At 43.3% G+C, this 16895-nt stretch overlaps 1 protein-coding gene across 3 annotated transcripts in view; it reads right to left on the bottom strand.

Annotated features, from left to right (window-relative positions):
* Positions 1-11120: 11120 nt before the first annotated feature.
* Positions 11121-16895, bottom strand: part of TADA2A (transcriptional adaptor 2A) — a 46922-nt gene continuing 41147 nt past the window's right edge. For all 3 annotated transcript variants that reach the window (XM_049702280.1, XM_049702281.1, XM_033431588.2), the window contains 4 exons: positions 16515-16647; positions 15674-15717; positions 13473-13546; positions 11121-11961 (listed from right to left, as the gene is read on the bottom strand). In XM_049702280.1, the coding sequence (XP_049558237.1) occupies positions 11776-11961; positions 13473-13546; positions 15674-15717; positions 16515-16647 (437 nt within the window). In that variant the 3' untranslated portion in view covers positions 11121-11775. The remainder of the gene's footprint in view (positions 11962-13472; positions 13547-15673; positions 15718-16514; positions 16648-16895) is intronic.

The following is a 16895-nucleotide window of genomic DNA, read 5'->3' on the forward strand; positions in this document are numbered from 1 at the left end:
ACTAATCTCCGCCTCTCCCCCCACCCCACCACCACCTTCGGTCCTGCAAGGGAGAGCCCAGGAGCTGGGACCAAAGAGTGAAGGGGAAATAAATCTCATGGCAACTGTTGGATGAATTTTGCTTGGGCAGGTATGGGCAGTTTCTAACGACTGTGGGAAGCTGTGTTGTCTGAGACTCAGAAGTAGCTATAGATATGGCCATCTTCTGCCTGCCCCGAGACCATCATAAACCACAGGTGCCACCTGAGTTTCAAAACACCAGGTCCACAGCCCATGCCTCCAAGGCAGAACTGTAGGGTCTCCGGAGCCCAGGCTGAACGCATGGATTCGTGAAAGGCTTATTTGCTGTGTCACGCTGAGGGTATTTTTTTTTTTAAGAAGATGTTGGGGGTAGGAGTTTATTAATTATTTTTGCTGTGTTGGGTCTTCGTTTCTGTGCGAGGGCTTTCTTTAGTTGTGGTTAAGCAGGGGCCACTCTTCACCGCGGTGCGCGGGCCTCACACTATCGCGGCCTCTCTTGTTGTGGAGCATAGGCTCCGGACGCTCAGGCTCAGCGGCCATGGCTCACGGCCCCAGCCGCTCCGCGGCATGTGGGATCTTCCCGGACCGGGGCACGAACCCGCGTTCTCTGCATCGGCAGGCGGACTCCCAACCACTGCGCCACCAGGGAAGCCCGAGGGTCTTTTTTTAAATGTAGGTTTGTCCATCTATAACATGAGTAGATGCAAAGCGGACTTTTTTCAGCACAATCTTGCCCTGTAAACAACTTTCTCGAGGCTCTGCAGTGAGTCTAACACCTAAGAGTCCCGACTCCACGCCCAACCCTTTGCTCACCAGCCCCAGCTACGCATCGTTGTAAATCATTGGCATCAGAACAGCTGAACACTCAAACGAGTAATCATAGTTTTAGGGGGAAGGATTGGTGAGGGAAGTAAAAACAGCGCTTTGGGTTTATATCCCACCCCGCCACATCCCCCCGCATCTTCAACCACAAGCTTTGGGGATTTTTCATGCTTTCTGGTCTCCAACCGGATTCCGAGTCATCCCGTGGGTACAGGAATATCTAAAAGTTCTGTCTGCTTCCCAGACAAAAATATAACATCAAAGCCATTTTAGTGATAATCCTAAGGGAGTTGAAAAGGCCTAGAATGGAGAGATTTTATTTTTCCCTTCATAAAGAGAGAATCAAAGCTTTAAAATTAAGCAAAATTAATCTTTCTGCGAGAGAACAACGCAGAATCTGATTCAGGATAACACATTAGGAGTTCAAATCTTGCCTGGGAAAGGCATCTTCCCAGCGCCAAATTGCTCCACCATCAATTTATCTAGTGACTTATTTTTGACATGCCAATACCAAAATAGCAAAATCTCTAATAGAAACGATTGTATGCCGCTTTATTTCTGTTTCTCCCCGACCCCCCCCCCCCCACCAAGTCTTCCTTCAGTCAATTCAATGACTCAGCAGCACAAAAGATACATCCCTCTTCAGATTCAAGCTTATTTGTTACACAGAAGGCAGGTTTCCAGAACAACACTTGTTAGTGACAAGGAACTGGGCATTTTCACGCATTCTAGAACTAAGCCTACCATGAAGAATCAAATCCTCATCAGCGAAGAGGAGGGAGAAGGACTAAAATAGAGTTTGTATTGAGTGTGATGTATGTGTGAAGATCTAGAGATTAAGGAAAGTAGGAAGAAGTGCTAAACTCAGTAAGATCATATAGTGACTGTACATATACGCCTGTGGGTAGGGAGGTGCTTTATGCCTTTACAGAACGTGGAAGTGTGGGCTTATAGATATCTCTACAAAAAAAAACAAAGGAAGAAAATGCAATTTGAAGGTGTTATCTTCTAAACCAGCACTGTCTGATAGAACTTTGGGGGCTGGAAATGATCCATACATGCTCTTTCCAACACAGTAGCCACTAGTCTCATGTGACTTTTTTTTTAAGGGTTTTGTTGTTGTTGTTTATTTATTTATTTTGGCTGCATTGGGTCTTCGTTGCTGCGCACGTGCTTCTCATTGTGGTGGCTTCTCTTGTTGCGGAGCACAGGCTCTAGGCACGCAGGCTTCAGTAGTTGTGGCGCACGGGCTTAGTTGCTCCACGGCACGTGGGATCTTCCCAGACCAGGGCTCGAACCCGTGTCCCCTGCATTGGCAGGCGGATTCTTAACCACTGCACCACCAGGGAAGTCCCTCATGTGACTTTCGAGCTCTTGAAATGTGGTTTGTGTGACTGAGGAACTGAATTTTAAATTGTAATTAATTTTAATCCATTTAAATGTAAATAGCCACATGAGGCTAGTGGCTACCTTACCGGGCAGCACATTACTAGACTGTAAATAGGTACCTTTAAAGGTGTCGACTGCTTTCGATGTATTAACATCTTAGAGACCGTCTGTTACAAAAGTCTGACTTGTCTACGCCCAGAGAAGGTGTGGGTGCTCCTGACTATGTCTAAATAAGCAGTGCTTTAGAGCAGTGCAGCTTCTGTGCAGAATAAGAGCTGATCTGATTAGACACAGTAAATAGAGGGTGGAAACTTCTACTCTGCTTAGCTTCTGATGTCTGCCTTTCCAAAAATATTCTCCTTAATTGCTTGGGCAATGGCTTCTCCTGAGACTAATCAGACCTTGATGAGCCCCTCAAAGAATAGCTGCATCTTCCATTTGCATCATTTCTTCTGGTTAACAAATTGGCAACAGATTTGATATATCTGTTAGAATCAGGAGACAGCTGTGATCAGGGCTCCCGGGTCTACAGAAGTTAGATTTCAGGGTGCCATCAGGTCCCATGGCTCTGGAACACCTGCTTGCTAATGCTTGTAATTCCAGAGTATATGCCATTAATCGCTACAAAAATGCAAACCCCCCAGAGAAGTAAATCTTTAAGCTATCTTAAACTTTCACACGTTTAAGAGGGATAGTGGACACCAGGTATCTGGGAGAAAACTCTACAAATGTGGAAAAGATAAAAGAACTAGGGGGATAGAAGTCCAAAAACATATTTCATCTACTATTCAAGCTTGCCTAATGCTTGCACTATTTTATAAGACGTAAGATAACACCTTATATAGCTATCATAAGGATTAACTAGATATTATTAATTGTAAAATACTTTAAACTTTTATTTGTAGAGTTTTACTTTATTTTATTTATTTATTTATTTACTTTTTGGCTGCATTGGATCTTTGTTGCTGCTTGCGGGCTTTCTCTAGTTGTGGCGAGCGGGGGCTACTCTTCGTTGTGGTGCGCCAGCTTCTCATTGCGGTGGCTTCTCTTTGCTGTGGAGTACAGGCTCTAGGTGCACAGGCTTCAGCAGTTGTGGCTCGCAGGCTCTAGAGCACAGGCTCAGTAGTTGTGGCGCACGGGCTTAGTTGCTCTGTGGCATGTGGGATCTCCTTGGACCAGGGCTCAAACCCGTGTCCCCTGCATTGACAGGCGGATTCTTAACCACTGTGCCACCAGGGAAGTCCTATTTGTAGAGTTTTAATAGTTCTCATGTAATTTATTTTTCCATTAATAAAAAAAGTCACATTACAAAACAAAACAGGAGAGAAAGCATCACCCCTAATTTTACTACTTAACGAAACAAAAATTAGCACCTTTTTCTTTTTTTTTTCTATGCATGATTTTTTTTAGTTTTCTTTACACAATTACAATCATAGTGTGCCTACAGTTTTGTAACCTGAGTTCAAGCTTCTTGAGCTAGGCTTATATAAGGGAATATTACAACATATCTAGGATGACTAGGTCATTTAATATCTATCTGTCTGAAATTTTCTGCCCTTAATTCAACCCTGGGGCTGTGGCAATGATGCACAGTGATGAAGATTCCAATATAAACAACAACATCCATGAAAAATGCACCTGTGCCTATTTTAACATTTGCTCTGTGTCCTTCAGAACTTAGTGTCCCTCTGTGAGACTTTATCATGGTGTGAATGTACCATTTACCATGGAAAATCAAGGGCTTGTTCAAACCTGGCTGGAGTTAAATGAAAATATCAAAGGCTCAATGAGAAGGGAAGGGAAGGGAGGTGTCAGGTGTAATATATACCTTATCCCATTTATCTTCATCAAACCCAGTCAGGTAGGTTTTATCAACCACAGTTCAGATATGAGGGGTTAAAAAACTTGCCCAAGGCTGTATCATTATTAATAGCAGAACAAGGCTTAGCACTTAGGTCTTTCCAGTACACCAGGCAGGTAAACAAGAAAGCATATACACCCTTTATTTCAAAAGGAAAAGAGAGGGGTTCAAATTTTTTTAAAAACTAGAATATATTCATGTATTTCTTGAGGAAAAAATTGTTTTAAAAGAAACCTTTAAAGAATGGGGAAATGAAAAATTAAAATATTTCCCCCCAAGAGTTAGTAACCTCTGGTAATAAACAATAATGAAATGGTAAGACACATAACTTTAAGGACTGCCTAGGTAATTAATGCCACTTTGCATGATCTCCTACAACACCAAAGAGAAAAAACCTGGTCCCACTAAAAGGGAGTAAGTGTCCATATCAGCCCAAGAGCCTGAAGACCGCCCCTCTGGTTATAAATTGTTATAATATTCTGATGTCAAGCCTCTGACTATGCAGATGAAAGAATGGAAGGTGAGGCGTAGGGTGTGTAGCAGTTTCCCAGATTGGTTAGGAGGCAACATCTAACCTACAGTGCTGCTCATCTGCTCTCTGCTTTGCCAAATAGTAGCAAATCTGTGTTACAGGAAGTTGTAAGCCTCAAATAAGTCTTCACCCACCCAAAATGTACACATTGTTGCAAACATATCCCCTGCCGCGTGTCTCCAGAGCCCTGGAAAATGTCTAGCTACATCCTGGATGCTAATCAGGGGTACCTCCTCTCAACAGAGGGCCTCTAAGCTCCCAGCCCCTACATCCGCCCCCTCTTGCCGCATCTGCTGGAAATCCATGGCTTGCCTTCCCCCGCCCCCAGTTTCCATGGAGATGAAACAGTTTACTTTTTTCCCCCCAACTCTAAGCCACGGTTATTTTTAACTGTAAAACTCTGAGCCAGGTCACAGCTGGGATCTGGAAGATGTAATGACGTCTATAGCCACCCTTCTCTCCCACCAACGCCTTCTTTTCTGCAGTTGCTGGGGGCGGAGGCACTCCTGGGAGATTTTGCTCTCAAAAGCGTTTTGCTTTGCATCATTGAAGTTAAACCTGTGCTCACTTAGCTCTGACAGGTGTCTTGAATCTGAAACTATGCACACCCCAAACAAGGCAAAGATCTTCTTGTTGGGGCAGGGGCAGCCAGGTAAGGTTGACATTGCTGTCACCTCCCTGTGGCTAGAGCTTAGATAAGTGCCCTTTGGTAAAAATATATCAAGGTGTCATCCTCTAGGCAAAAAATAAGGGTTCTGGCTCCTGCCCCAGTAGAGTGGCTTTTTCTGCTGCAGCTTGACTTTACTTAAAAAGAGGCTCCAGACAAGATACTGTGTGGGAAAACTGTTCCACCTCTCCAAAGCAAAGCAAGTTCCCATGGGGTAAGGGCTGGGACACTGCTGCCCTCTCTTCCTTTACTGAAAGTTCCTATCAGTCCCGCCCCCCCATCTCTGAGGCTCCTGGTACTTGGGAGCTCGTGTCTTCATGGCACTTTGGAACTTTTCACCCTTTTTCAATAATTTTTGGGGAAAAGCTATTAAATTACCCTGAAAATTGCCTTCTTCATCTTAGACAACATCCTAAGATTGGAAACCGAAGTAAAAACATCAGACAGGCTCAACTCAAAGTCAGTTTTCTGATAGGGTATATTGTAGGGGAACATTAAAATTAAGCTTCACAGTGCAGGTCCCATTATTTTTTTATTTCTTAAAATAATATATTTATATTATATAATATATATATGTCATGATAATGGGGAGGGTAGGGGCGGGGGATCCAAATCGTTAGCTATCTATCATTTAATGGGAGAAAAGAGGTCACTGCCAGCAATTCAGATAAAGGGAGTGTACTTGGCAGACAGCTCTCTGGGAAGGAGAGGTGCATTGGAAGTGTCATGAGTTGGCACTTGGCTGTCAGTTCACTGAAGTGTGATTTCAGCGTTTTTGCTTTGATTAATAAAGTGTTGGTTTCTTAAAACAATTGTGAGGTCTTCTCCTTTCCACACTTCCTAAGATGCTACTTCTGTTCCACATAACTCTGGACCAAGGCAAGATTATTAGCAAGCTACCTGGAAGCTTTCTGCCACATAAGACCTCTGGGGAGACCAGAGAAAGCTGAAAAAAAAGTGTGGCTTGGTTAAGAACGTGAGATTAATTCAACCAAATGATTAGTTTGGTGCCATAGAAATCCATCCCCTGTGCTCCAAAGTAGAAAATAAGTGCATCAGACTTAACTCTCCAGTCCTGAAAGACACAAATCTGGGCTGGCAAAGGTTAACTAGGGCTTTCAAAGGCAAGGGGAGGTACGGCGATATTCAGGGCTGCATCTATCAAATCAAATTTTTTGTAGCTTTCAATTTGGGGTTTTAAACCTTTTAATGGTCCCTTTCTGCATTCTTATCTCAATTTCCTTATTCTTACTCTTAACTGGGAAGGGGGCCCAGCACACAACGCATACCAAGCAAGTAACTCCTAGTGACAAAGGAATTTTTTTCTTTCTTTTTTTTTTGCGGTACGCGGGCCTCTCACTGTTGTGGCCTCTCCCGTTGTGGAGCACAGGCTCCGGATGCGCAGGCTCAGCGGCCATGACTCACGGGCCCAGCTGCTCCGCGGCATGTGGGATCCTCCCGGACCGGGGCACGAACCTGTGTCCCCTGCATCAGCAGGCGGACTCTCAACCACTGCGCCACCAGGGAAGCCCGACAAAGGAATTTTAATGTCAGATTCAAGACATTCATCCTTCCTTTAAATACCTATGTCTCTTAACTTGTAAGCCTGGTCAGTCAAATCAAACGGCAGTTAATCTCAGTGCATCTCAACTGGTAGAAGCCAAGGCAGCAGGCAAACAATGAATAGAAAAAGAACTCCCTCCCATTAGATAAACTGGCTTTCCAAGCTTCTCAGAAATGATTCACCTGTCCCCACCCCCAGCCCTCAAAAGCAGCATACAAATGAACACTCAGTGCCAATGCGTATTTTGTGGATACTTAGGTTCCAAAATACTCCCTAGTTAAGTGCTATTCACTATTGTTCTCTCTCCCAAAGCAAGTATTTGTCAGCACGACCAATACTATTCTAACCAGGCTGCTCTGACTCTCCTTGCGCCCTGAGATCCTGCTCAATATCACTTACATTTCACTAAGAGGGCTGGTTATTGTGCCTGATTGAAGGGAAATTCTTTATCTTAGCTGGACTACCTCTTCTACACAGGGCCACAGACGTAGCAGTGTCCCATTGTACCAGAGGTGGTCCTTTCTGACAGATCGGAGAGGTTATCCACATTTGGCTAAACACATTGGAAAGGAAAGCAAAGCTTCCAGATCAGTACCTCTGGAATAGAAATTCAAACAAATAAAAAGCCAGGTACATGTAAGTTGTGGAAAAGCTTTTTGTGTTAACAATAACAGTGTATATCTAGAAGGTATCTATAAAGACATCTTTAAAAATGAATGGGCAAGTCATCAAAAAATCTACAAACAATAAATGCTGGAGAGGGTGTGGAGAAAAGGGAACCCTTTTGCACTGTTGATGGGAATGTAAATTGATACAGCCACTATGGAGAACAGTATGGAGGTTCCTTAAAAAACTACAAATAGAACTACCATATACCCAGCAATCCCACTACTGGGCATATACCCTGAGAAAACCATAATTCAAAAAGAGTCATGTACCACAGTGTTCACTGCAGCTCTATTTACAATAGCCAGGAGATGGAAGCAACCTGTGTCCATCATCGGATAAATGGATAAAGAAGATGTGGCACATATATACAATGGAATGTTACTCAGCCATAAAAAGAAACGAAATTGAGTTATTTGTAGTGAGGTGGATGGACCTAGAGTCTGTCATACAGAATGAAGTAAGTCAGAAAGAGAAAAACAAATACCGTATGCTAACACATATATATGGAATCTTAAAAAAAAAAAAAAGTTCTGAAGAACCTAGGGGCAGGACAGGAATAAAGACACAGATGTAGAGAATGGACTTGAGGACACAGGGAGGGGGAAGGGGAAGCTGGGACGAAGTGAGAGAGTGGCATGGACATATATACACTACCAAAGGTAAAACAGATAGCTAGTGGGAAGCAGCCGCATAGCACAGGGAGATCAGCTTAGTGCTTTGTGACCACATAGAGGGGTGGGAGGGACACGCATGAGGGAGGGGATATGGGGATATATGTATATGTATAGCTGATTCACTTTGTTATAAAGCAGAAACTAACAAACACACCATTGTAAAGCAATTATACTCCAATACGGATGTTAAAAAAAAGAAAATGAATGAGCAATATTCCAGAATGCTGTTTAGAACACAGTACTGCTCTCCTGGCTAGAGACCCGTCGAAGTGTTTTGGAGTAAATATGAATTAGTTTTTCCAAGCTTCTCTTTGTAGTTTGGGCCTCTGACTTATCACACTGGACATTTTAGTTCTTATCACATATCTACATATTTCCTAAAGCTGGAATGACTTCCCAACTAGAACTTTGTTATTGATGAATGTCATTGGTCTTCTCCCCTTTCCCGCTAACTACAAGCTGAGGATCTCAATACTCAAAACTGGGAAACTTGTTATCACTCAGCAGCGACTGGTTAATTAACTAAGTTCAGATTTAAAAAGGGGGTTTAGGGTGGGGGGAGTTGTAAACGATAAAAGGATGAAAACTGGAACCCAAGAAGAGATAAATCATAAATAGTTGGTCTCAACAGAGACAGTTGAGGTCTTTGAGCACAAGAAAGGATCATTATAAATTTATTTACTTATTTATTTATTTATTTATGGCTGCATTGTGTCTTCGTTGCTGCACGTGGGCTTTTCTCTAGTTGTGGTGAGCAGGGGCTACTCTTTGTTGCGGAGCGCTGGCTTCTTACTGCAGTGGTTTCTCTTGTTGCGGAGCACGGGTTCTAGGCGTGTGGGCTTCAGTAGTTGTGGCTCGCGGGTCTAGGGCTCAGGCTCAGTAGCTGTGGTGCACGGGCTTAGCTGCTCCACAGCACGTGGGATCTTCCTGGACCACGGCTCAAACCTGTGTTCCCTGCATCGGTAGGCAGATTCTTAACCACTGCACCACCAGGGAAGCCCAAGAAAGGGTCATTACACGTAAAGAAATTTGTTCTCTATTCCCCACCAGGACAGAGGAGGACGATATGCATAAAATTCCAGCAGAGGGCTTCCCTGGTGGTGCAGTGGTTGAGAGTCCGCCTGCCGATGCAGGGGACACGGGTTCGTGCCCCGGTCCGGGAAGATCCCACATGCCGCGGAGCAGCTAGGCCCGTGAGCCGTGGCCACTGCGCCTGTGCGCCCAGAGCCTGTGCTCCGCAACGGGAGAGGCCACAGCAGTGAGAGGCCCGCATACCGCCAAAAAAAAAAAAAAAAAAAAAAAAAAAAATTCCAGCAGAAATCTTTAAATTGTAATAAAGTTCCTAGCAGTTAAAGGTCTTTATTTCATAGTTCATTGTTGTTGAGTTTCAGAGTAAACTCTCATTCTTCTGAGATGATCTGCACCAAGAAGGACCTAAATTAGTGGAGTTGGTTTATGGCTAATCCCATCTAGTTGAAAAGGGGAAGGATGGAATTTTCTTTGGAACATCCTTGCTAGCTCTGGATTTTTAGTAACAAGAAGGGCCTTCCTTTGGTGACAAGAAGATGGAAGGAAATAATGTACTAAGCTAGTGATCGACATCAAACCTCAGCAAGTGCTTTTCTAACGACGCCTTTCAAGAGTACTCCTCACCCAAAATTATGGCTTGATCTTTGAGAAACCCACTAGGATTCTAGGTCTTAAATTTTGTGAAGTTGGGCTTACCAAAACCATAGTAATCCTCCTTTCTAAAATCCAGTCATTTGCAATTATAGCCTTATTTTTCTGTCACTCTTTTCAACAATGCCACTTTCTTCATCCAGTCTACTGATTCGCCAGTCAGTTTTTCAGACTTCAACTTGTTCCAGGGCTTCTATCAGACTGTCCTGCCGTCCGCCATCCTCCCAGCCCTAAGCACCGCAGCTGCTCCTTGTGTACTAGCCAGCTAAATCTCTTGGCACTGTTTTCCTTACTCATCACCCTCCACCTACTACGTCTGGAACAGTCTCCCACTTCCATCTGCCATTTTATTTCTCTCATCTCCGTCTTATCATTGCCTCAGAAGTGCACCTCTCCCAGGAAGCCTTCCTTAATCAAGATCAAGGACTCCTCAGACTACAGCAGACATCACCTGACACAGATGTGTAATGCACTTTTAGAACAGGATTTGCCTTCCAAGGATAAGAGGCAACCCCTTTATAAGCAACTCAGGGGGATGCTGGTGGTAGGATACGTTTTCTAAGAGACAGGACTATATCAAGAAAACCACAAGCCGCCCTTTTGAAACACTGAAGTCCTTTATTCTATTTCCCTCAGATCCTACGCGTTTCCTTTTCATTTGTTATCCCGTAGATGAAGTCTATTAGCAAACTGCATGCATATTTTCAGCAGTCAAGAAGTTTGAGCAGATACTTCCAACAAAGCATATAATATTTGAATTAGATATTTTGAACGTTGAAAGAATTAAAGAAATCAGTCAGCTACTGGAGGTAATTTGTGCAGATTCTGAAGTATTTCTATATAACTTTGCTTCTAACAGAAAAGGGAAAAACCCTGACTCTGAGTTTGGCTTCTTATTGTGCAGAAAGATTTGAGGACCAAGTTTCAGATGTGGTGGGGTCACTCACCCTCATATCTAGTGAGTTCCATATATGAAAAGGCTTTCCTTTTGTTTTACAAGTAGCTCTTATTGTAGGCTAGCCTTTCACCATTGAGAAATTAGGGTTCAGGTCTTAATCTAAGCAACACTGAGGTTATTGCATCACCTCCATCCTCAGGGGTCTGGTATCCAGGGAAGCCAAGGGTTAGAATAGGGTGAGCCCAGGACACACATGTTAGCAGAGACAATGCAGCGTGATGAGGCGTGCATCCAACCCCCTAAGTGTGCTTTAGTTACCAGAATATTTGACACACCCACAAAGTAAGTAGCAAAACATTTTTAATCCATTAATTCTAAAAATAAGAGACATTTTATACCCAGTGCCACCTCCTCAAAAGTCTACTGCAGATTAGACAGCCAGACTTCAACTTACAAAGCCAGACATTAACGTTGAAGATGCAGTTTGGGACAAGACCATCATGGGGAGATTTTCCTTCTCTTTGCTCATAAACATAAGTTGTCAGCTTAAAAGAATCCTCAGACAGAAAGAGAAAGCTTTCTCTCTCTATAACCTCTTTATTTTAAATCTGTCTGTAATGTTTGAAGGCAAAACAGATAATCAGAAAACCAACCTCCCAAGCAAGTACAAGGATCTGAGCTGGACTCCTGGGACTAAAGACTGGTTTAGTTCTATTTCTACCAACACTGTGATGTGAGGTACTATGGTTCTTGTTTTAGTTACAAGAGGTGTTAGGAATGAATGCCCACACACAATTAATAATAGCTTATCTAGCACATAACTCTGCAGCACAATACCAACAACAGGAGTATTTTAAAGCCGGGTGGAGAAGAAAGTAGACATTAATACAACTTAAGGTTTCCTTTGTTCTTCCCCTCTTTTTACAAGGAGAATTCAGCTCAAAAACAAAACTCCACAATGCCCGTACTGTCCTTTGGCCCACCAGGCCCGGAGAGCCTCAGGCTTTAGTGATGTACCCTTCTCGGATGAGGAAATCATAGATTTTCCGGGTTTTGTTCACGTCTATCTTGATGAGTGCTCTTGCCTGTGCCAGTCGCAAGCCTCCTTGCTTGTTACATTCGTTCAATAGAGCAGATTTGTATTCTAAATAGGCTCCTGGGACCAATCTCACCATCTGACAGAGCTGCAAGACATGGCAAATTTAATAAACATTAACATCTGTCATTCTCATAATTTAATCCAGCAGGTATAGCCAAAATAAAATTTAAAGAGTGACATCAACCTCCAACTATTTATAGGAGCTGCTGGTGGCTAGATCACATTCCAGTTTGTCTTTTCTTTGGAGAGAATACTCTCTAAAGACAGACAGAAAAAGGCAGAGTGTGATGCCAGGAGAGCTCCAGCACCTATCGGCTGGCTCACCTGGGTTTGTCAGGGATACAAGCCTGTGTCCTGAGGAGCGGTGTGGAGTAGAGGCCCGGCACCTTCCAGCTCAGCCAGTCAGGGAGGAGCCACAGGGCACCGTGCGGGTGAGGCTGCTGATACTTGGGTTCCCAAGTATGAATCGCATTATTTTTAGTATTGGCATAAATCTTTAGTCCCTGATTTTGTGATTACATTTCCTACTCTGGAGGGAGAAGAGATATAGAGACCTTGCTAAGAGGTCGCTTTAACTGCTAAAAATCTAGAAACCTGGCTCGATTCCAGTTCACCTGCCACTATCCAGAAATGAACAGCCTGAGGTTACCACTTTGTGGGTAAGGCTAAAAACTGCTTGAAACTCCAGGCCATTCCACCCTTGATTCAGAATGGCGATACTTCTTCAACAATACTTGGATATAACATACACCTCCTTCTACTCCCAAACTAATCTTTACTGTTCCTACTGGGTAAAATAAAAGACTAATACTAGCGCCTACTCCATGACTTTTCCTTACTGTCTGACCTGAATTACTGATACAGAGTGGCAGCTGAAGACACTGATCTTGGGAACCGTGAAAGGAGCACACGAGGAACAAAAGAGGAGCCTCTCTTGGAATGGACTTGAGAGCTGCGGCACATTCTTTTGAAAACGCTTGATGATGACCGTTTTGAGGCTGGATTTAAAGTTTAGAAACGGCCAAAAGTAATATGAAGAAGACACATCCGGTGATTATAATGTAAGAGAAAAGTAGGTCATGGCTTTTTTAATCAAAATTAATGTGTGACTATATATGATGATGAATTCCTCTTTTATGCTTATACACATACTATGGAGACAATTCAAAAATCTTTTAAGTGATGGTCATATTGTTGGAATAACAGTAGAACTTCTGAAAATGCCCACTCTAATAGGAAATAATCATTTTCATATACCAGTTATTTTAAGTTTGAAAAAAATTAAATTCACTGACATAAAGCACAGTACAGTATCTAGTACATGGTAAATGCTCAATAAATGATAGTTGCTATTATTTAGATTTACATCTCATATGTTCTTCTCTCAGGAGATGAATGGTGGCTGGGTGATAAGGACCTGCTGAGGTCAGCTCTTTAGCACCTAGGCCTCTGGGATGGACTAGAGCTGTTACATGCACATGTGTGACATGAACAGAGCAAAACGGGTTTGATCCTATAACATGTTTTTAATGACAACTCAATGAATAACCAGCCCCTACTCTCTTTCTTCTAACCAGCTCCCCTTCTTTTTGTTACCTCCTTTTCTTTTTCGTTCAACTTCTCTGTGCCAGGGAGGCCAGTGAGGTTCAAGGGCGGTGCACTTCGTCTACCTACAGATATAGACAGAAAAAGGCATATATTTCGTAAGAGTGACAGTCCCTCAGGTGTAAAGTGTATAACAAAGTTCACCACAGTCAGGCCAGTTAGGTACAAGATTACTATACATAGCTGTATATATACTCCTCAGGCCTCAGTTTATCTGGCAACACAGGTATCCCAATGTTCACTTGAAAATAAAAACGGTAAGCCATGTGCCCTCTGCTCTGATAAGATACACATATAATCACACATACCTCAGTGTCAAATATGGCTATTCTTCCTAAACCAGCAGGAGATTCTAAAATCTACAGCCCAGATGTCGTCCAGTTAAGAAAGGTCATACGCTGCCTGCCGTGACAGCTGATGAATGGAAATAACAACTCTGCACGAGAGACACTTCCTAACCCTTGCCACTCTGTCGGCAGTGCAAGGCAAACATGGTAATTAATCACGTACCATTCGCCTTGAGATCAAAGGCAGAGTGTCAGGCCAGCAAAAGGCCCTTATTTATTACGTGAGGGAATATCTGTTCCTTCCAAAGTAGCCCTGTTTACCTGAAAGATCTGAACAGAGGAATGAGCCACTATATGGCAAAGTAGAGGCTGAGGTGAACTCACAAACCTGAGAAAGAAACCCAAGCGTGAGGTCACTGCCCAGGATAGGAAGCCTGATGTGCAAAACCTTTTGGTTTTGTTTTGAATGTATACTTGAATGAATGGACTGCGTTAAACAAAAGAAAATTCAGGGCAATACGTTACATTTCATGGGGGTTGCCGGTTTAGGTGGTAGAGAGAAAGGGGATGGCAGCCTGCCGTACTACAAAACCGACTTCTCTGTAATATCAACAAAGGGGAGGAGGACTTCTCCATAATCGACAGGCCTAGCCATACCCTAAATGCTCAAAAAGGGAGACTACAATCATTTGGTGCCTCAGCAAAGTTCCCAGAGGCTGGGTTACCATCAGGGATCCAGGCTTCCAGCTCTGCACTCCTTTAGGAGCAACTCAGAGCGTGAAGAGGAGTAAGGGGTCGCCTCAACCTAAACACAGGGCGTGAGGAAGGCAAACGCCCACCTAGGACGCAGCAAAGAGCAAGTGTGAATGGTTCAGAAAACACAAATACCAGAGGAGCTTGGTCACGTCCATTCATTCATTTTAATGAGCCAATATTAAGTTATTTGTATTTCTGTATTTAGATTGGGGAGGGGCTGGATGTAAGAAACTTAAAAACTTGGATTTAACTGTCTTGGCTATTCCCTAAAAGACACTCTTTTCTCCTTTAAATATTAAGAAATTATTACTTGAAACAAAGGAATAAATGAAAAAAAAATTATCATCCATAAAGTCGCCTTTTCTGAGCCCTGTCCAGATCCTGAATCTGAGAGATTATGAATGGGATCACAAGGTCTGTTGTTCCAAGCTTCCAAAAAATGGTAAAACTGCAAGTGGGTCACCTTTTTGCCAAGTCCAATCTGTAATCAGTGGAGCAGCCTGTATGTTCTGACCAGGGGAAGTGGCTAATCTACCATATGGAGCAGGGGTGAATGATAACCAAGAAAACAGGCAAAGAAACACCATGATCTTGGACCACAGTTCTACAGCTAATACCACCCCAAACTACCATTCACTGATTACCAAGAACCAAGGATTACCAGATAGCATATGGCTTAATCTTACTCTGTAAACTAACCTCAAAAGACGAAATACCCAAAGAGATAAGAAATAGAAATACCTGAAGTCTCCAGCTTATAAAGAAAGTCTTGCTTTTCTGGCAAGTAACATGTTTCTCTGCTCATATAGGATACAAAGCCTCTAATTATCCCCTATGAGACAAATCTCAAAGTTTGTGGTAGACAGCGCCATAGTAAACTAACTGCCCATGAACATTGGTAAAATAGAGAAAACACCTGTCTGGAGTTCTTTCTTCCCCTGTCTTTGTACTCCAAACCTGAGGAAAGTCCTGTTTGGCCATGAATATTCTAAAATCTTGCTTATGTTTATAAATTGGGATAACACTTAATTATCATTCCTCTGCCTAAGCGCCCAGCTCCCACACAAGCTGAAGGGATTGCTGGGTTACCATAAGCCCTAGAATGAAAACTTCACAATCAAGACCTGCTCCAGCCTAAAAAATAATTACCTGAATTCGAAGCCATTGGTACGGAAGGACTCAGGCCAGAATCACTACAAAGAAGAAGAGGAATTTAAACTTATATCACATCAAAGAAAGCCATTTCCAAAAGCCCATGTGAGACTGGGTGACACTTATCAGGTCAGTTACTTTGAAGAGAAGTAATGAGACAGACTGTGTTATGTTTTACAGGATATCCCAACTGTACTACCTAGGAAAGGAAATCTGTTCCAGAGAAGGAAACTGCTTGGATTTGTTAAGAAGAGTTCTTGGCCTGGCACATCACAAAGACCATTCATGGGGAAAGGAGAGGAACATGATTCTCCAATGAAAATCATACCAATAGAAACAGAGGAAGAAAGAAAGCATGGGGAGGGAATTTACTAATTAAAAAAAATAAGGTCAAAGTAGCAAAGTAGGATTCTAGGAGGCCAGTTATGTTTCTCAAAACTGTCAGTATGGTACTGTTTCTTTTTTTTTTTTTTTTTGCAGTACGCAGGCCTCTCACTGTTGTGGCCTCTCCCGTTACGGAGCACAGGCTCCGGACGCGCAGGCTCAGCGGCCATGGCTCACGGGCCCAGCCGCTCCGCGGCATGTGGGATCTTCCCGGACCAGGGCACGAACCCATGTTCCCTGCATCGGCAGGCGGACTCTCAACCACTGCGCCACCAGGGAAGCCCAGTGTGGTACGGTTTCTGAGACTGCCTGCTAAAATTTTCTGAATTCTTCTAGTCACCCAATTATTACTGCCCTGCCATGTAGGATAGGGTGCCCACAGAATTCTCTGAAAATACAGGTAAAGGCCAAATCCTCCAAGAGGTTGCTCCTTCCCCCTGGAGTAATTCCTCACATGTCAGCCTGCCGGCGGAGCCACTGCTGGCAGGCGCTACTGTCCTGGATGTACTGGAGAACCTCCGAGAGCATAGTGCGTTTGAGGCGTTCCTCTTCTCGAGTCTTCTTGAGGTGATCATAGGTTCTGGCACCTGGAGGTATTAAAAAACACTGAGACTACAATGACAATGCAGCAGAACTAACCGAAGGGTTTCCTAACTCATCAGCAAACTTCATCTTTTTTAATCTTTAATTTAAAAATTTTTTTGGCCGTGCCGCAAGGCTTGTGGGATCTTAGTTCCCCAACCAGGGACTGAACTCCAGGCCCACGCAGTGAAAGCACCGAGTCCTAACCACTGGACCACCAGGGAATTCCCAGTCATTTTTAAATTTCCTTTGC

The sequence above is a fragment of the Orcinus orca genome, chromosome 19, assembly GCF_937001465.1.
Source record: "Orcinus orca chromosome 19, mOrcOrc1.1, whole genome shotgun sequence".
NCBI lineage: Eukaryota > Metazoa > Chordata > Mammalia > Artiodactyla > Delphinidae > Orcinus > Orcinus orca.